This window comes from Solanum verrucosum, unplaced genomic scaffold (genome assembly GCF_900185275.1).
Source record: "Solanum verrucosum unplaced genomic scaffold, falcon-dt-bn FXZP01000306.1, whole genome shotgun sequence".
In the NCBI taxonomy this organism is placed as follows: domain Eukaryota; kingdom Viridiplantae; phylum Streptophyta; class Magnoliopsida; order Solanales; family Solanaceae; genus Solanum; species Solanum verrucosum.
This window is the reverse complement of record NW_026020398.1, coordinates 1,280,383-1,300,969: the sequence shown is the minus strand read 5'-3', so window position 1 is coordinate 1,300,969 and position 20,587 is coordinate 1,280,383. Positions and strand designations below refer to the sequence as shown.

General features: G+C 32.3%; 3 protein-coding genes and 1 pseudogene across 3 annotated transcripts; all 4 read left to right on the top strand.

Annotated features, from left to right (window-relative positions):
• Positions 1-1,257: 1,257 nt before the first annotated feature.
• Positions 1,258-3,645, top strand: LOC125839427 (uncharacterized). Its single transcript, XM_049518404.1, has one exon. The coding sequence runs from the start codon at positions 1,258-1,260 to the stop codon at positions 3,643-3,645; it is 2,388 nt and encodes a 795-aa protein (XP_049374361.1).
• A 2,923-nt stretch (positions 3,646-6,568) lies between these two features.
• LOC125839465 (uncharacterized) lies at positions 6,569-9,493 on the top strand. The gene is made up of 4 exons (XM_049518438.1): positions 6,569-6,611; positions 7,089-7,280; positions 7,385-7,567; positions 7,767-9,493. Exons 1-4 carry the CDS (start codon positions 6,569-6,571, stop codon positions 9,491-9,493), a joined length of 2,145 nt encoding a protein of 714 aa, XP_049374395.1.
• Positions 9,494-14,261: 4,768 nt separating this feature from the next.
• Positions 14,262-15,819, top strand: LOC125839426 (geraniol 8-hydroxylase-like; annotated as a pseudogene).
• Positions 15,820-16,921: 1,102 nt separating this feature from the next.
• On the top strand, positions 16,922-20,033 carry LOC125839425 (geraniol 8-hydroxylase-like). The gene is made up of 2 exons (XM_049518403.1): positions 16,922-17,821; positions 19,379-20,033. The coding sequence occupies exons 1-2, from the start codon at positions 16,922-16,924 to the stop codon at positions 19,976-19,978; spliced, it is 1,500 nt and encodes a 499-aa protein (XP_049374360.1). The 3' UTR covers positions 19,979-20,033.
• The last annotated feature ends 554 nt before the right edge of the window (positions 20,034-20,587 follow it).

The following is a 20,587-nucleotide window of genomic DNA, read 5'->3' as shown; positions in this document are numbered from 1 at the left end:
AGAATAGGAGAGAGTACGATTTTTTGTAATTTTTTCAAATTATAGAGAATATGATAAAATAAGTTGTGTATTTACAGGGGCGGACCCACATAGTCAATTTTGGGTGCTCGAGCACCCATTGACTCCGGCAAAAAATTTGTATATATATATAGAAAATATGATAAATACGTTATTAAATAAAAATAAGCACCCATAGAACAATAGCAGTCGTGGGTGCGCTGGTTGACAACTGAAAAATAGTGCGCGCGAAGCATGCAGGCGAGGGTTCGAATCCCGTCAGCCCCATTCCTTTTTTTTTACTTTTTCCAGCGAATTTTGCACCTTTTTTTTTACTTTTCCTTTTTTTAATTACGGGCTTATTTTACTCCGAATTTTGTACTTGTTTTGACTTTTCCTATTCTTAATTAATTTAGGGTGACTAACTTTTCTTTCTTTTTTTATTTTTAACTTCTTTTTTATTTTTTTTGGTCTAAATTCGGAGCTCAAAGCTCCTTTTTATTTAAATAATTCTGTACAAAAATTGGGCCAAACAAGCCCAAATAAAAAGGAAACAAAGAAAAGGACAGAACCAAAACATCTGGACTCTGGGCCCTTTCCATTTTTTCTATTCTTTAAAACATTTTCCACTATCCACTTTTATGGGATTTTTTCTTTTAACAAAACAAGGAAATCATTCTTCTTCTTCTTCTTGTTTCAAAGAAAAAGCAGCCAGCCCAACAACAAAATTCAAGATTTTTTCTTTTCAAAATCAAAATACAAAAGCAAGGTAATAAGATTTGATGTTTGATTAAAGTTAGATAATGAAAAAAAAGGGTTAGAGAAATTAGGTTTTGAGATTTTCATTGCTTATGGCTAGTACTCTTTAAGTCTTAATTCTTAAAATAGATTCCACATACGTTTTTTGTTACTTGATAAATAGATTTAGACTTTAGAGTCTCACATATTTAGTGTTTTGTGATTAAAAATATATTTTTTGAATACTTTTGAAATAATATTTTTTCTTACCAACTTACTTGATTCAAAAATTAAATTTTAGGATGTATACAAATAACAAATTGTGCAATTGAAAATTTTGTGCTCATTGACTCATATATTGCTAATTATTGCTTGTGGTGATGAAAGATCAAATAGATATATTAATTGATGTTTGAGTTGTTGATAGAAAGTTATAGATTTCAATAAAAATTAATTGAATTATGTGAATTAATTCTATGATAAAATTGATTTTTTTGTAGAAATTTATCTTTGTAAATTGAGATGGATAAGTATGTCACAAGATCGAAAATTGGGCATCCAAGTTCTAGCTCTACTCATCCATCTACCGCTTCAACCATAGCTCCGAAAATTCAAAGGAAAACATTTATTTCAGATGTTGATTTAGAATCTCTTGAAGCTGATCCGGGAATTAGAAAGCCTATTGCAGAATATAATCCTAATATACGTGATGATATTAGGAGATATTATATTCTTAAAAAGCCTTGCCAACCTAAGGATCATAAATTTCCTAAAACTAAGTTTGGGAAGGAAATGCGGCAATTTTTTCCTGATTGGTTTAATGGTCGTAAGTGGTTGGAGTATAGCATAACAAAAGATGCTGCATTTTGTTTGTGTTGCTACTTGTTTAAAAATGAATGTGAAAGTCGTGGATATGTGGTTGATGCTGCTTTCACAAAGACTGGCTATAGAGCTTGGAACAAAGCTACTGAAAGATTTAGAGCTCATGTTGGAGATATAAATAGCATCCACAACAAGTGTTTCAACAAGATGCTTGATTTGATGAATCAATCACAGTCAATACGCACTTCCTTTGATAAAAAGTCCAAGAAAGAAAAAAGTGAGTCTCGGCGTCGCTTGAGTGCTTCAATTGATGTGACAAGATTTCTCTTGAAATTAGGATTATCATTCCGTGGACATGATGAGAGTCGATCTTCTTCAAATAGAGGTATTTTTCTTGAACTTTTGCAATGGTATGGAGATATTAATGAAGATGTTGGAAGCATTATTTTAGAAAAAGCTCCAAAAAATGAAATGATGTGTTCTCCAAGTATTCAAAAGGATATTGTTGATTCTTGTGCTAAGGAAACAATCAAATCTATTCTTGAAGATTTAGATGGGGATTATTTTGGGATACTAGTCGATGAATCAAAGGATGTATCACACAAGGAGCAAATGGCACTTGTTTTGAGATATGTTAACAAAGAAGGAGAAGTGATAGAGCGATTTGTTGGTATTATTCATGTTAGTGATACATCTGCTTGTTCATTAAAGGAAGCAATATACTCTTTTCTTTTAGATCACTCATTAAGTCCATCCCAAATACGTGGGCAAGGTTATGATGGAGCTAGCAATATGCAAGGACATCTAAATGGTCTTAAAACTTTGATTTTGAATGACACTCCATCGGCATATTGCATTCACTGTTTTGCCCACCAATTGCAGTTAACACTAGTGGCTCTTGCAAAGAAGGATTCAAATGTAGATGACTTTTTTTGTTTAGTTACTAATGTGTTAAATATTGTTGTAGCATCTTTTAAGCGCAGGGATTTACTTCGGAAACACCAAGCTGAACAGTTAGAGGAGTTGCTTATATCAGGGAAAGTGCATACTGGGCGAGGATTAAATCAAGAACGTGGGCTTCAGCGGCCAGGTGATACTCGTTGGGGTTCTCATTATAGAACATTAGATAATCTTATTGTTCTATTTCCATCAGTTATTCATGTGCTTGAATTTACTGGATGCGAGTGTCCAAACTATACTGATAGACTTCTTGCTAAAACTCTTGTGGATGCGATTAAGAAATATGATTTTGCCTTTATGTTGCACTTGATGTGGAAAGTTCTTATGATGACAAATGAATTGAACTCCTCATTACAAAGGATGGATCAAAATATTGTCAATGCTATGGGATTTCTTGCTCTTACAAAGCAAAGATTACAAAATATGAGGGATAATGAATTCGAATCATTAATGGATGATGTCTCTTCTTTTTGTGATAAACATGATATAGTCATTCCGGAGATGGATGCTAGCTACTTTCCTGGGAAGTCAAAGCGTAAAGCTCTTGATGTTACATATTCTCATCATTTGCGTGTTGAAATATTTTATGCTGTTATTGATTTGCATCTTCAGGAGCTTAATAATCGTTTTGATGCTGTGAGTACTGACTTACTTCTCGGTATGGCTAGTTTGAATCCAGTTAATTCATTTGGTAGTTTTGATAAGGGCAAGATAATGAAGTTGGCTGAATATTATATGAATGAGTTTGACATCAACAAGCTTCGGGATCTCAATTTTCAGCTTGATAGCTTTATAGTTTATGTTCGTGGTTCTGACAAGAGGTTCTTCAACTTGAAGGGAATTAGTGATCTTGCTAAAGTATTGGTCAAGTCAGATTTGCATCAAATTTGGCCACTTGTTTATTTGCTTATCAAGTTGACTCTTATTCTTCCCGTTGCTACTACTTCTGTGGAACGAGCTTTCTCATCCATGAAGTACATTAAAAATGAACTTCGTAATAGTATTGGTGATGAATTTTTGAATGGTTGTTTAGTTTGCTATGTAGAGCGTAAGATATTCGCAAATGTAAGCAATGATGCTATTATTTATCGTTTTCAACATATGAAAAGTCGTCGAGCACAGTTATGACTTTAAGACTAGAAGTCTCTTTTTGTAATGATAATATTACTAGTAGGTCATTGTGACTTATAACTAGTGGTTGTTTTTGATGGTGATAATATTAATCGTTGTTTTATTTTTTTAACTTTTTTTTATTAAAGAGTTTGAGTTAGTATACATTTACTTTTTTTATTAAAGAGTTTGAGTTAGTATACGCTTACACTATGTGATTGCTAACATGTTTATGTTAAAGGAAGTGAGCACCCATAACCTTTAAATCCTGGATCCGCCACTGTGTACTTAGATAATTTTTCCATGATAATATAATTACTGTTATATTTTAGTTAGCGACAATAATATAATTTGACTGTTTGTAATCATGATTCTATATAAATACGCTAAAGGCTTTAGCAATTGTGAATCCAATAACAATAACTTAATTACCGATAAATATTTTTTGCAGTAAAGGAAAATTTATTATCACTGAATGTCTCTTTAGTTGTTGCTAGTGTGTTTGCTGGAAATTTAAAAAAATCAGAAGCTCCCCTCATAAGGTTATATACAACAACAAAAATAGAGTAGTTAGTTTTCCTCTCGTAATCTAAGTGTAATTTATGACAAACAACTGCATTGGTTGACCTGGACAATGTTAAAAATGCAATTTTGCTATTTGTTCTACATCAAGAGAACTTCTAGATGTGTTCTTTTGTAGGGGAACAAAACTTCTAGGATCGCTGGTTGTTGGTCAGGAAGAAAATTATTTAATATATTTATGTCTTCTAATTTTGGATCTGCATAAATGTACACTAAAATTTATATAATGTTGAACAAATAGATAATACATACGTCCTACACTTGACATTTTGTGTTCTATGCGGTGCTTTTTACTTGGGCCATTGATTGTTGGACCTGCATAAATTATTGGGTATGGCATTTTTTGTTTTTTATTTTGAATTTCAACAAATAAGATTTCATATTAACCTTCAAATAAGCTCAAATTTAATACATAAGTTTCATATATCATAAAGAACAACTTTCAATCATCAATTTAACAAAACATCAACAAATCTAATATGCTTTAAAAAATTTCATGTATATATGCATGGGTTACAGTTATAACTTATAATGACTGAAACAAATGTTAAAATTGGCTAAAAAAAATTAGTCGTGTGCATCTGAAATTCATTTGCCAAAATAATAAGTAATAATTTTGTTATTCGAATTTCAACTGTCAATCTACTCCAAATAAACTCAAATTTGAAATATAAGTTTCATCATCAATTGTCAAAACAATAATAAATCAAACAAACTCATCTAACACCCTTTAATTTTATTTTTTTCATTTATGCTTGCTTGAAACACATGTTAAAATTAGCTAAAATTTCAATCGTATGCATCTTAAATTCTTTTGTAAAAAATAATAATTTTATTCTTCAAAGACATTCACATAATAGGCTTCCACCAACCCTCTTTTTAAAAGGTAATACAATTTATCAAAGGCATTAAATGGTCCAAAAGTGCCCAAAATTACAAAGGAAATGATGATGAGTTTAGCACTAAACATTCTAAACTTGGCCATCTTTAGATTGGATTAAAGCTTTAACACCAAGAAACCTTTGAAAATTAGACCTTAATGGAGCCATTATTCCTTATCCAATAAAGAAGTTGTTGATGAGATTAATTAGCAAAGCAACAAGCTTTATTTGGCTCCACCCTTCAAACAAGTCCACCACAATGAGTTTGTTTAGGCCAAAAAGAATGACCCAATCAATCATTTCATTCATGAATTTCATACTCTTAATCAACTTCTAAGTTATTGATTTGTTAATAAAAAAATGGTGGTCCTTCCATGTGCTGTAAGAAAGGAGGGGGACACATGATCATTCAGAGTAAATGGATTCAGAATGAGTGTGATCTTATTATATGTAAATGTTTTAGTTTTTTTTGTTGCATATTTAGACATATTTTGAGTCAAAAGCAATATGTTCAGTTGAACTCAGAGAATCCACCTTAGATTTGCCATCTTAATGTAGGAATGTAAGTTGTCTTGGATCTTACTAATGTTTCGAAAACCTTATTTATCACATTGTCCAACTTTGTCTAATAAAGAAAAGATTTTTTTTTAGATTTTTTGGTCTTAAATTAAAGATATGCCAAATGTGTCTAAATGCTCTTTAATCTTACAGTCTTAAACATGTCATGTGGAAAGATGGAAGTTGACAAAAAAGAACAAAGACATTCTTTTTGAAATGGACTAAAAAGAAAAGTAGGACAAACAAACTGAAACAGTAGAATAACATATATCATTACATGAATACATTACTTTGTTTATGTTTAATGATCATGCCAGAACAAAACATTAATAACACAAGGAATGTGATGTTTTGATGTAATATTAGCTAACAAATAAGCTAGTGTCCCATAAAACCCAAGCATCAAGCCGCATAATGCAATTTTGTACTTGGTTTGGCATAGGTACTAATATAAAATTGCCAAACTCTATATTTTTTTTTAAAATGCAAATTAATGAAAAACTTTACTTTGAAAAAGAAAACAGGCTAAAAAAAATTAGTAAATGAAGCATCTTGTGTCCCCATAAGAGAACATTATTTAGTTAAAATGTTCCCTTTTTTAAGTTAAAAATTGCTTTCTTGTTTTATTTTTTTGTTTGTGTGGCTCATCTTTGTTAAAGGCTTATTGTTGAAGCAAATATTAATGGAGGAGTCCACACTAATCAACTATTAACACCCTGGCATGTTTAAAAAGGTCTAAGGTATCCTCTAATATTAGCTATTAGCATGTGAATATCACTGTTGTCATCATCATCATCATGGTATTAATGTTTTTTGGACCCCTAATTTTTTTAATTTTAATCATACTATAATCTTTGACACTTGTCTTAGAGTATAATTAAAACACTGTTTTATTGCAGGATTTGGATGTTAGTTAGATTATGGTAAATGAGATGGGGAACACAAATTCATCAGTAGATCAAGGTATAACAGAACTGCTCTATAGTTCAAGATTGTTTCTTTTTCGTTTCGAATTTCAAGATTCTGTTTGTTTGATGTGTTTGATGATTAATTGAAGTTCAAGATTGTTTCTTTTCGCTGTTCAAGATTGTTTCTTTTTCGTTTAGAAGTTCAAGAATCTGTTTGTTTTATGTGTTTGATGATTGATTAAACTTCAAGACTGTTTCTTTTACGTTTAGAATTTCAAGACTCTGTTTGTTTGATGTGTTTGATGATTGATTGAAGTTCAAGATTGTTTCTTTTTTGTTTCAAATTTCAAGATTCTGTTTGTTTGATGTGTTTCATGATTGATTAAAGTTCAAGATTGTTTCTTTTTTGTTTAGAATTTCAAGATTCTGTTTGTTTGATGTGTTTGATGATTGATTGAAGTTCAAGATTGTTGTTTTTCGTTTAGAATATCAAGATTCTGTTTGTTTGATGTGTTTAATGATCTATGTTGAGCAGAGAATGCTGCAGTTGACGTTCAACAAAAAGGCGAAGCTACTGGCAATGTAGATGGTGTTAAAGAAGAAAACAACATAACTCCTGAAGGTGAAAGTAAAGATAATCATGAGAAAGATGCAGCTTTGCCTACTTTTGACACTTCAACAGATAAAGAACCTCAGCTTAAGAACTCTGAAGATGACAAAACAGGTTTTTTTTTTTCGATACTGTTTTCTTGATTTTTGAATTAGCTTTTCTTCATTAGTACTATCTGTTTTATGGTAGTCGGCTTTTGAATCGAATTTCTTATGCAGATGAAGATAAGGGAGAGACACAAACTAAGCAGCTTTATCAATGTTCTGAAGTTCAAACAGATGCTAATGACATATCGAGTGAAGTCACTAATATTGAAATTCATACTTCTCAATATGGGCAAAAAGTTGATCAACTTCTGGAGGAAAATGATGAAGTTCATGACCAAACATGTAACAAGAAAGGTCAGAATCTTTTTGTCATCGTAGACCTAATTATACCGGTCACTATATTCAAGCTGCTTGTATAATAGCAAGCAGGCGTTAAGTTTATGATTGTAACTTATGTTTTGATAATGGAATAGTCATGTAGACATCAATAGATAAGTAAGCAAGAAATGAAACCTTTTTGAGTTTCTTTCTAATTGGTAAAAGCTTATATCAGGTGAGGCAGAAGGAAGTTTATCAAATGATGTAGTGTTGAAGTTCGATCCAGTTGAATCCTCGAGTGTTGCTACTGATACAGTAGAAGAACACTTCAATTCATCGCCAAGTGAGGAACAAGAAACTCCAGAGAAGGGAAGATCAGGACAGAATGAGGATAAAACTCAGTTGGTCAGCTCTGAAATTGCACTAGCTGATAAGACTGTTGTTGCTGATGCCAATGATCAAAAAGTAACCACTCAACAAGACGAATGCTTGGCGGGAGAATTGGATGCCTCAGGAGTCATGTCGAATGAGGAGAAACATGAGAATATGAGTACTGAAAGTCAGGTTGATTTGGATGAAACTCCTAAAGTGGAGTCCAGTTCAAGTGATGTTACAGGCTCACTGTTGGCAGATAGTCCACGAATTACTCCATCAAGTTTGTTTGCAGCAGTTGTTGATCCACAAGACAAATGCATGGTTCATACTCCAGAGACTGAATTGATATCAAATGAATCAGAAAAAGCGGTAAAGAAATGTGATCAAAAGGGAACTGAGTCATTTATGCAGGCAGCGCATGAAATGCAGAATGACAATTCAGCTCCTTCAGTCGAATCACACCCCATAGAGGTTACAGAGGAAAAACTATCAGGAAACAACACTAACACTGATAGTGTCATGGATTACTCAATTGAGGAGGATAAGGTGAGGAGCGACATAAATGTTCAACCTGATATTCTTTATCATGATCACGCGCCACCAGAAGAACAACATGTGAATTTTGAAGAAACATTTGAAATGGTGCCTGAAATTGGAGTACTCCCTACCAAATTCATTGTAACAACTACAGAAGAAAATGGTTTTCTTGAAAAAGAAAAGGTTGAAATTGAGAAGCCTAGTAGAGAGGAAATAAGGGAGGAGTGCATATTGCATTTGGGGCCATCAAAACAGGAAAATGGCATCAATATAGCATATGGAGATGGAAGAGTGCAGGGGTTTGAGTCTGTTGAAGATCAGAAAGAACGCAACGCAGACTTGACAGAACATGATAACTGTGAATTTATTGTCACTGAGGACTCTGGTGTTTTTGAACTCAATATATCAGAAAAAGAGACAGAAAATGCACAGAATGTTCAGACAAGTCTTGAAGCATTAGCTTTTTCCAATGGAAAATGTGATTTTGATCAAAAGGTGCCAAATTTTCACTATGAAACTCCTTCCAAAGCACCAGAGAGTATTGGAAGGTTAAGTCTCGAAACGATCCCAGAGAGATCAAGCAACGGAACTGAGCTTCGAAAGTCTCCAAGCTTCGATTTTGGTGTTCACAGAAGATCTTCAGAATCAGATCAAACTCCACTTCTCTGTCCTGAAAAGACTCCTACAAGAAGCTTATCAGTTGGCTCCAATGCAAAGTTCTCAAACTCAATCACGAGAACTGGATACAACCGAAACTCACTAGACTACGAGGCAGTGACAGTCGAAGAAAAGACTATTCGAGTAGAAAGAAGTGATTCAGACATTTCCAGTACTCCTCTTTTAGGCTTATCAAACAAAGGAGAAAACGACGATCTGAAGGTAACATCTGAAACACAACAGAACCATGTTGCTGTTACAAAAAGAGAGGACTTTCATGCATCACAAGAAAAGGAAACTTGTCTAACTTCACCAAAAGGGAGCGGAAAACGCAAGCGTAGACCATCTTTCTTCACCACTTGCATATGTTGCACAGCAGCCACACATTATTGAACACTCAACAAGATATTTGTGTTATGTTTTCGATTTATTTCTTTTTTCGATTGATTGATTTTTTCACCATATTAAACATATTTTCATGTGGCATTGTTCATCACAATGGAGTGTTAAGAACATGTATAATCTGTAAGATACTGAAAAAAGTGTGTGAAAGTGAGCTAGCCCGCGAATTTCTGAGTGATGACTATAAGTTATACTTCCTGTTTTGTTTTCTCCTCTTTTGGTTTGTTACAATATTTTGCATAGCTTAGCTGCCTTTGATTGTAATAATAGTCTATTTTCTTTTCATATATCAACTAAACACCGAGTCCTGGTGCACGTGTATCTCATATCAATCAATGGTGTCTGATAGTTATTCTCTGTTACATGACAAGGAATATATGAGTCTTAAAATCACAATGCATATTGGAGTTCAAAGATTTATGTGTACGAAAAATGTCTTTATTATTATAGTGTGTTTTTTCGTAGCCGTCCAAAGGGTTGGTTTACTTTTGAGCATGCTTCGTTTGTTTTGCTCTTCTTCTTCGAACACAAATATGCAAGATACTAACTACAACAACAACATAAAATTTCATACATGATCACATTAATTATAATTTTTTTGATCGACGTTATTTAACTATATTTTCTAACATAAAAATCACAAGCTTTGCTCCTTTACAAACATAAGAATCACATATACCACAAAATTTTTAACTTCCAATACGTCATTTTTTTAATATCTAATAAGTCAAATTCAATTAAACAAACTGACCTTACCTGACCAAATCCAAATCCAAAAGTGATGATTAATAGTCTTTTACTTTTTTTTATTTTTTTTATTTTTAATCGAATATAAATATTCTTACACACTATTAATCTATCCAAGTTTTGATCCCTAGTATACCTAATTAAGAAACGTGATTTGTTTACTATCTTACATGTTAGGAAGGCCTAGTAATATGTTGAATAAATAAACAATAGACTCTCTTTTTTTCTTTTATTAGACACTCCAATGTTAACAAATTAAGTGTGTGCCTATTAATATACATATCACTTTCTATGTCTATGTCATGTGGCACGAAATGTTTAATAGGTATATATATTTATATATACTGGAGTATCTAATAGGAAAAAAGGTACTTTTAGTGGCAGAGCCAAAATTTGAATGTCAAATCATATATTATTATAAGTGGGAAGCTCTAACATTCAAAGTTGAATTACCATTTTACCCCTAGACTAAATAAAAATGTTGTAAAACATATAAATAATAAAATATTAAATAGTTAAAAGTTGAGTAATCATTTTATCATTTAAAAAAAAATTATTTATCAGTATTTTAACTACATTTAATTGATAGAAATCTTTCATCTCCCCGTTGATTAACCTAATACAGATTACTTGAACTCAATTTACAATCCTACTATTTCATATCTCACATTTACTATTTTTTCCCTTGAGCTTCCAAAAGTTATGTGAACTTTTCATGTTCCTTGTCAAATAGAATTGGAGTAATATATAGTGCATGTTCAGTGATTTTCTACAACTCAAGTCACATTAATCTTTCATCTTTAAGCTTTATATAATATATAGATTAGCAGCTATATGCCATAAAAGTTTGAATATATAAATATATATTGTTGATTGGGAACTACTTTATTCCTCTTATGTTCATTTTAGTTCTCAACAATATATATTTAATTTATGAAGATTTCCTTGAGTTTGCTAACTAATTCTTATTTATTTCTCTATATTTCAGATTTTATTTGGCAATTGTGCGCTCTTCACTTCTCATCATCAGGTACATAATGGATATGCTATTTACAACTCTCTTTTTTTTTATCAATTTTATTATTTCACATACATAAAATATAGTTTGTAGGAAACATGATATAAAAATAAGATTTTTGAGATTTGAGAAATTGTTTGTATAATTTTCAGGATATTTAGATCTTATACTTTTTAACATCTTTTACATATTTTAACTTTTTATATCAAGTCCCTTGTACTTTAATAAGGATCGATTCTTATTATATTTCGTAATGCAATTATACTTAAACAATACAAGTAATACTCTTATGTCAAATTTTCGTATGAAAAAAAATGTTCTTGAATAGAGATTGATTCTTATTATATTTCGTAATACGATTATATTTCAACCATATAAATAATATTCTTATGTTAAAGAAGTCCTAATCTTGAATCAAAGAAAGGATACATGTAGGTGCAATTATAATTAATATATATTGATTCAATTTTTTTGATGTCAGTAATAATTAATTATCTTTGTCATAATATAATTACTATTTTTTTACTAGGTGTATACTATAAAATTGACAATGATATTCTAGCCATATTAAAGAAGACATATGTTGATCAACTTTTTGTTCAACATTTACGGAATACTACTTTTGTTCGACAACAACTTCTTGTTATGCATACGACTATAAGAGGAGGAATTCCTAATTTCTGAAAGTCATGACATAAGTTTTAATATGCGAAGCATTTGAAAACATAATCAACCTTGCTTATGTTCACATTTAAACTATTAGGTGTTCACTCTAAATTAAAATATTATAAAATGTCTAATTAATTAAATGCATAATGAAGAAAAAAGTTTAAGATTAAAAAATTATAAATGTTAACCAATTGAAATTCTCAGCTTTTATTAGGTCTTTTGGCTTTTTTGCTGATGATTGATGTAAGCTTGAGCATTTAGAAGTACATGCGAAGTTGTAACCTTTTCATTAGCAATTACAATGAAAAAAAACATTACTTATCATCATAATTATAAATTAACTAACTAATTAATTTTCATTACTCTTTGTTGGAAATTAGCAGATGAAATGATTGTAACTAATTCGATTTATCCATCCATAGACAAACGTTAGGCATAAACAATATGCCATTTTTTCCTCTATTAATTTTTAGACTTTTTCTCCATTTTCCCCTTATTTTTCTATATTTCAATTATGGCATACCCAAAAATGGTTGCATATACATTTATTGTGGTTATTACAACAACATTTTAGACCTTTTATTTTCTTCATGAAACGTTTCTAAAAAGTCATGGTTTATTCATTTATTTTCCTCCAGCTCCTTGCAAGTTTTTATTTTACATTAGGGATACTTTAAATATCAAGTATTTATATTATAAATTACCATCCATATATCAATTTTCAACATTCTTGTAAACATTTGTGCATTTATGTCTATGCACTCCATGAAGGTAAGCACATACATTATCTAATCTTCTTTTCTCTTCTCGATTCAGACCTTTTTTTTCTTCCTCTACACATCCTAAATTTTTTTTGTGTCTTTCTCAATTTTTGCTATTTTCCCGTTTGACTTTCATATATTATTGTAAACTTATAGGTAAAGGTAATGTTAGAAGAAAAATACTACCTTTGATGATGAATTGAAAATGTCAATCCAATATATGTTTTTCTACGTAGAAGCAAATTTAAGGCTAAAATATGGGATACGTGAATTTAAAGTTTCTCTAAAAAAAATGGTATTTTATGTGTATAATTTTTAGAATTAGTAGAATATTATATGTTGATACTCATGCTATAAAAAGGCTAAATGATTCACTTGATTGAATGTTGAGTTATTCCCTGAGTGCTAGGATGAATATAATCCCGTCCTAAAACCCTTAGATAAGTTGAGTTGAGGAAAAAAAATATATCTATATCAAGAGTGGTTCATTTCATTATGACTTATAATAAATTTAGCATGAAATAGTAAGAGATGCTCTCTCTTTGGGTATGCTATGTAATTAATTAATAACTTCTTCTTTTCTTTTTTTCATTTTTCTCCTCATATAAAATAGTGATGTTATATTTTATTTGGTAATATCTAATTTATTTGTTGCTGAAAATTGTATTCTATTATTAATTCAGTCTTTGAAATCACTTAGGATGGCTTGTGATGATAAACCTACAATTTCTATGCATACTTGAGATGAATGATCAGATGTTAAAGTAGTGTTCGTAGAACATAAATTCTTTTCTATCCCTATGTCATCTATCTGTGCAATAATTAGTGGAAGACTATAACAATTCTAAATTGAATAGATTATAATAAATGACATTAAATCATTAACATTAAAAATATGAAAAATAATCTTCTTCATGTTTTTGCAAATTTCGTTAAAGGAAATCCACATGCATTTATCATTTTTTTCAAGCAAAGATTTATCAACATTCATATCATCTTAAGTAGCTTCACATATTTTTGTTGGAAGTACATTGTCCTGCTTTTATGAATTTTATCGATGAATAAAATTCATATTGTGTATTTCAACATTATCTATTTTAGGGAAAAGAGTCTGAAAAATACTCTAACTTTGGTCGAAATTGTTGTTACGATACCAAACTTTATGGAGGACCTTTTACCTCCTGAACTATTTAATAGTGTATTTTTTACCACCTGAACTATTTTATAGTGTATTTTAAAGGTATATATGTGCCCACGTGGACACATTACTATTTATAATTATGCAATATTTTTTATCTCCATGTGGGCACATATATACCTTTAAAATATACTATGAAATAGTGCAGGGGGTAAAAGGTCTTTTCCAAAGTTTGGTATCGTAACAACAATTTTGGTCAAAGTTCGGATATATTTCAAACTCTTATCCCTCTATTTTATAACTCAACTTTTTAAATATATCAACATTCTATAATAATGATAAGGGACAAACGTGCAACGCACGTTCCCATAGACTAGTATATAAAGTCACAAAGCATTTCCGAGCAACTTGAGCTATATTTTTTTTATGACGATCCACATATATTACATAGGCATTATTTGTGGATTATTATTACTTGCATGGAATTCGATCCATGGTCGTAACAAGAAGAAACTTCCGCCAGGACCAAACCCTCTACCTTTAATCGGAAATCTCCACAACTTATTCGGTGCTCCACCCCATAAGTCGATAGAACGGCTTGCTAACAAATACGGCCCAATAATGAGCCTCAAATTGAGCCGATAACCCACCGTAGTTATATCTTCATCAGCCGTGGCTAAAGAAGCCGTCAAAAAACACGACTCAGCCTTTTCCAGTAAAACACCCAAAGATGCAGTCGAAGCCCATAACCACCATAAATTCTCCGTCGTATGGCTACCGGTCGACAGCATTCGCCGGAAAAATCTCCGGGCAGTAGTGAATTCGTGTATTTTCTCGACGAAGGAGCTCGATGCGAACCAGAATCTCCGGTCCACGCAGATCTCAGAGCTTATTGCTTACTGTCATCGGTGCAGCCAAACCGGTGAGGCCGTGGATTTTGGTTTAGCTGCTTCTGATATCGCGATAAATGTTTTATCGAATGCGATTTTCTCCGCGGATTTAGTGGATTTGTGTGAGAAATCGGAGAAGAAATTCAAGGATGTGATCCGGAGCGTTACGTACCAGATCGGAAAGTTTAACATGGTGGATTACTTCCCTGTGCTGAAATCGATCGATCCTCAAGGGATAAAAAGAAGCAATTAGTGTTGATAAAATGTTTCGAATTTTTCGGGGTTTCATTGAGGAAAGATTGAAGCAAAGGAAAAACAAGTTGCAGAAGAAAACCGAAGACGTTTTGGATATTTTGTTAAATATGAGCGAAGAAAAAGATGTCACTAATAATAAGATTGCAATGGATAGAAATCAAATCGAACACCTTTTTCTGGTAAATATATTTTAAATATTTTTTCCAAAAAGTCATTCAAGTCGAAAATTAATATAATCTACACATATACTACAGGATCTTTTCATTGCAGGACCTGATTCAAGTTCCATTACGTTAGAATGGGCAATGCTAGAGCTGATGAAGAACCCACACGCAATGGAAAAGGCTAAAGCGGAACTGGCGCAAGTTGTTGGCAATAAAAAGGAGATAAAGGAAGCCGAACATTTGCACTGCATTTTGAAAGAGACCTTGCGGGTTCATCCGCCTGTTCCTCTTTTGTCTCGCAAGGCCGAGCAAGAATTTGAACTTTGTGGCTACTTTGTCCCAAAGGGTTCACAAGTGATAGTGAACATATGGTCAATTGGTCGGGACCCTATTATTTGGGAGGATCCTTTGGTGTTTAAACCTGAAAGGTTTTGGGGTTTGAATAATATGGATATTCGTGATCAAGATGATTTTGAGTTCATTCCCTTCGGTGTTGGTAGAAGAATGTGTCCTGCGACATCTTTGGCTATGAGGACCCTTACCACTATGTTGGGTTCGTTGTTGAATTCATTTGATTGGGTTGCTGAAGGAAACGATGATTTGGGTGCAAAAGAGAAAAGTGGTCTTATATTAGGCAAATTACGTCCTCTACGACTTGTCCCAATTTCACTATAGGACTAAATTTGATGAAAACTTATGTAATAAAGTAGAGCCAGTTGTTATATTGCAAAATAATATTATGGATGCCATTAATTTCCTCCTTAAAGCTCCAAGCTATATTTGTGGTTTTGTTGATTATGTTAATCACAATCAAGGAGTCAAATTGTAGCAAGAACATTGAAATTGTGATCAATACACCATCTCAATCCAATCTTCTTGATAGCCCGAGCCTCAGCCAAGTTATATAGAAGAAAATGATCAAAATATATCATGATTATATATATGACCCATACGTTTTCTCAGAATACCTCCACCACGGACACTAATTTCTCGATTATCTTTAGAGCAATCGTCAATATTAAGCGTGTATTCTCCATGGTTAGGCTTGGTTAGGTTTACTCCAGATGACATGGTTGATGTCAAGTTTAGGCTTGATATTATCCATCATTCGACAAATGTTTTGAAAGTTTGTGGGGAACTTTAGAAGGGGAATTGGGAAGTAAGGATCAAATATACAAGATATATACTAACTACAACAGCAACGCATAATTATAATTTTTTTCTTCATTCATCAAAGTTATTTAACTACATTTTCTAACATAAAAATCAAAAAGTTTTATACCTACTAACATAAGAATCACATATACCGAAAAATTTAACTTGAAGTAGGTATTTTTTTAATATCTAATACTAATACAAATTCAAGTAAACAAACTGACCTTACCTGACCCAATCCAAATCCAAATTTGATGGTTAATAACCTTTTACTTTTTATTTTTTATTTTTAATTGAATAAATTCAAATTCAATTAAAAAGAATCATCTAATTAACCCGATTCGAAACTAGTTTAGGGACTAAATATCTTTACACACTTGACACTACTAGGCTTATCCAAGTTTTGATCCCTAGTCTACCTAATTAAGAAGCATAATTTGTTTAAAACCTACTCTCTCTCTCTCACTCCGTTTTTAGTTGTCATATTGCATTTTTCGAGTGTTTATATATATTGGAGTGTCTATTAGGAAAAAAAAGTCGTCAAGTGCAAAAAAGCATCTCTATATATATATAAAGTACACAAAGTATTTCTGAGCACGTCAATGTATTTTTTTCTGATATGATGTCAATTGATATGTATTACATAGGCATTATATGTGGATTATTATTACTTGCATGGACTTCGATCCATGGTCGTAACAAGAAGAAACTTCCACCAGGACCAATCTCTCTACCTTTAATCGGAAATCTCCACAACATATTTGGTGCTCCGCCCCACAAGTCGATGGAGCGGCTTGCTAACAAATACGGCCCAATAATAAGCCTCAAATTGGGCCGATTACCCACCGTCGTTATATCTTCATCAGCCGTGGCTAAAGAAGCCGTCAAAAAACACGATTCCGCCTTTTCTAGTAAAACACCCAAAGATGCAGTCGAAGCTCATAACCACCATAAATTTTCCATCGTATGGCTACCGGTCGACAGCAGTCGCCGGAAAAGTCTCCGGACGATATTGAATTCGTGTATCTTCACTGCAAACAAGCTCGACGCGAACCAGAATATCCGATCTACGAAGATCTCAGAGCTTATTGCTTACTGTCATCGGTGTAGCCAAACTGGTGATGCCGTGGATTTTGGTATAGTTGCTTCTGATATCGCGATTAATGTTTTATCGAATACAATTTTTTCCACGGATTTAGTGGATTTGACTGAGAAATCGGAGAAGAAATTTAAGGATGTGATCCGGAGTATTACATTCCAGATCGGAAAGTTTAACATGGTGGATTACTTCCCTGTGCTGAAATGGATCGATCCTCAAGGGATTAATCGAAGCACTTGCGCTGGTTTTGCTAAAATGTTTCGTATTTTTGGGGATTTTATTGATGAAAGGTTGGAGCAAAGGAAAAAGAACCAGAAAATCAAAGACGTTTTGGATATTTTGCTAAATATGAGTGAAGAAAACGATGGCAATGGCAATGGCAATATTGCTATGGATAGAAATCAAATCGAACACCTTTGTCTGGTAATTAATTCATGCATGCATCGTCTAAACTATTCCAGTTTTAGTTTATTGCTAATTAAATGGTTTGAACTAGTATATTTTTTTAAAAATCAGGACATTACTTACTCCGTCACTTATTTTGAAATAAGTGAATTGTTGAGATAATACACATTTAATTGAGAGAGAAAATTTAGGACGTAAAATGAACACCACTTTTTACTTCTACCTTTTTAGATATTCTGAAACTATTCTTCAAAAAAAAATATAAATAATTCAAAGTAAAATTCTAAAAAGCAATTAACTCTCTTGAAATTAATGAGGAGCAAAAATGGTAAACATAAATTCCAACAACTCTCTTAAACTTTGAACAATTCACTTATTTTGAATTATGAAAAATGATTTAATAATTCACTTATTTTAAAATAGAGGGAATATGTTTGACTTCATATGTCCCAATACTCTTTCTTTTTTGGGAAAAGAACGTTGTATCCTAATGCAAAAGTATTTACAAGTTGTTATTCCTTAGTTTCATACTCTATGTGTTTAACTACTAATGTGCATTTAGTGTTCAATACCATCTGATATCAAAGAGGAAGAGGTAGTGCTTTAATGAAAACACTACTCAGTTACTCATTGATACCATTAGAGTATACATCAAGAAGGAGAGGTAGTGCTTTAGTGAAAACACTACTCAGTTACTCCTTGATACCATTAGAGTCTACATCAAGAAGGAACATGCAATATTTTGGTGAAAAGATTTTCCAATTATTGCTTGATATCATCAAAGTATAAATATATATATATATATATACTCTAATGGTATTAAGGATGAAGAAATAGTGGTTCCTTGAATTGAACAAGGAGCAGTCGGGTAAATGATTTGGACCGTAGGTCCAATCAGAATAAATATATTGGATTGGGTCCAATTTAGCCAAATACTTTACTTGATGGGTCCAATTTATATAGTTTCCCCCATTTTTTAAGTCTCGAAAGCTTAGGGTGGTCCTTCCCTTCTTACGTCATCCACCACCCTATTCTATCCATATATCCAATTATAGTTGGGTCTAAAAAAGAAGTCACATTTGACAACTATTTAATAACCTTATCATTATAGTTGGGTCTATAAAAGAAGTCACATTTGACAACTATTTAATAACCTTATCTCCATTTTATCTTCATTGGATTCATAACATTCTATTGTGAAAAAAGTCAACTAAAAATAAGCATTAAAGTGATTTTGATAAACATAATAAAGTAAACTTGATATACGTATTTATATAGCTAAGCGATCCAAGTTTTGACGCTAAAGGAAAAAAAGCACTAATAAGCAATATGTCCCCTTTTAATTTAGATGTTTTTTCATTCCTTCCATTTAGATAACTTATCTAGAATATATGAAGTTAGATCACTTAGCTGTTAGCGTTTACATACTTCAAAAATTTCCTTTTTCTTTCTTCAATTAAAATTTCATGTTCTATACGTCCAAGTCCAACTACATCATACATAAAATTGAAACAGAGAGATTATTACGTTTTTGAATATTTCTTCAGCATATTTTCTGTTTTCGAGTGGCTGCAGGATCTTTTCATTGCAGGAACTGATTCGAGTTCCGCTACATTAGAATGGGCAATGCTAGAGCTGATGAAAAATCCACACGCAATGAAAAAGGCTAAAGCGGAACTCGCACAAGTTGTTGGCAAGAAAGAGGCAATAAAGGAAGCCGATCTCATTCGGCTTCCTTATTTGCATTGCATTTTGAAAGAGACATTGCGGATCCACCCGCCTGTTCCTCTTTTGTCTCGCAAGGCCGAGCAAGAATTTGAACTTTGTGGCTACTTTGTCCCAAAGGGTTCACAAGTGATAATAAATATATGGTCAATTGGTCGTGACCCTACTATTTGGGAGGATCCTTTGGTATTTAAACCTGAAAGGTTTTGGGGTTCTAATGTTATGGATATTCGTGGTCAAGATGATTTTAAGCTTGTTCCTTTTGGTGTTGGTCGAAGAATGTGTCCTGCCATATCTTTGGCTATGAGGACCGTTCCCATAATGTTGGGTTCGTTGTTGAATTCATTTGATTGGGTTGTTGAAGGCGACGACTATTTAGATGTGGAGGAGAAAAGTGGTCTTATAGTAGGCAAATTACGTCCTCTACGACTTGTCCCGATTTCACTATAGGACTATATATGGATCAAATTGGACATGAAGAACTGTTTCAATTGGCATGGAAGTAGCAAAATCTTATGTAATAAAGTGGAGTCCTGGCTTATATTGCAACATATATAAGCCAGGGGCGGAGATAAGTGAGGGTTTGAACGAATTCATAGCTTTTCCGTATATCCTGTATTTATATTGGAAAATTAAATAAATATATATGTATATTAACTTGTGAACCCCTATCAAAACTGACTGACATTTAGTGGTAAAGAAGGGGCAATGAAAATGTTTTCTAGTTTTTTATATATCTTTTTTAAAAAACAAATTTATACCACTAGACAGGGCGTCTAGCGGCCTTTTATTAATAGTAAGATAAAATCCTCAATGCGAATAAGTACAAGGGGGCCAAGGCCTTACCTTAATTAATATGTTTTGTTTTCTTCTCCACCTTCATCGCTATTATCAATTATGACATATAAAATAACCAATTTTTTCAACATAAAACTACTTCCACTTTTGCCATAAAATATATGGTATATTTTAGATATAAAAACTTATATCATGTGTATATATTATAAAAAAAAATCATACATATATAATACTCCCTCTGTCCCAATTTATGTGGTACTT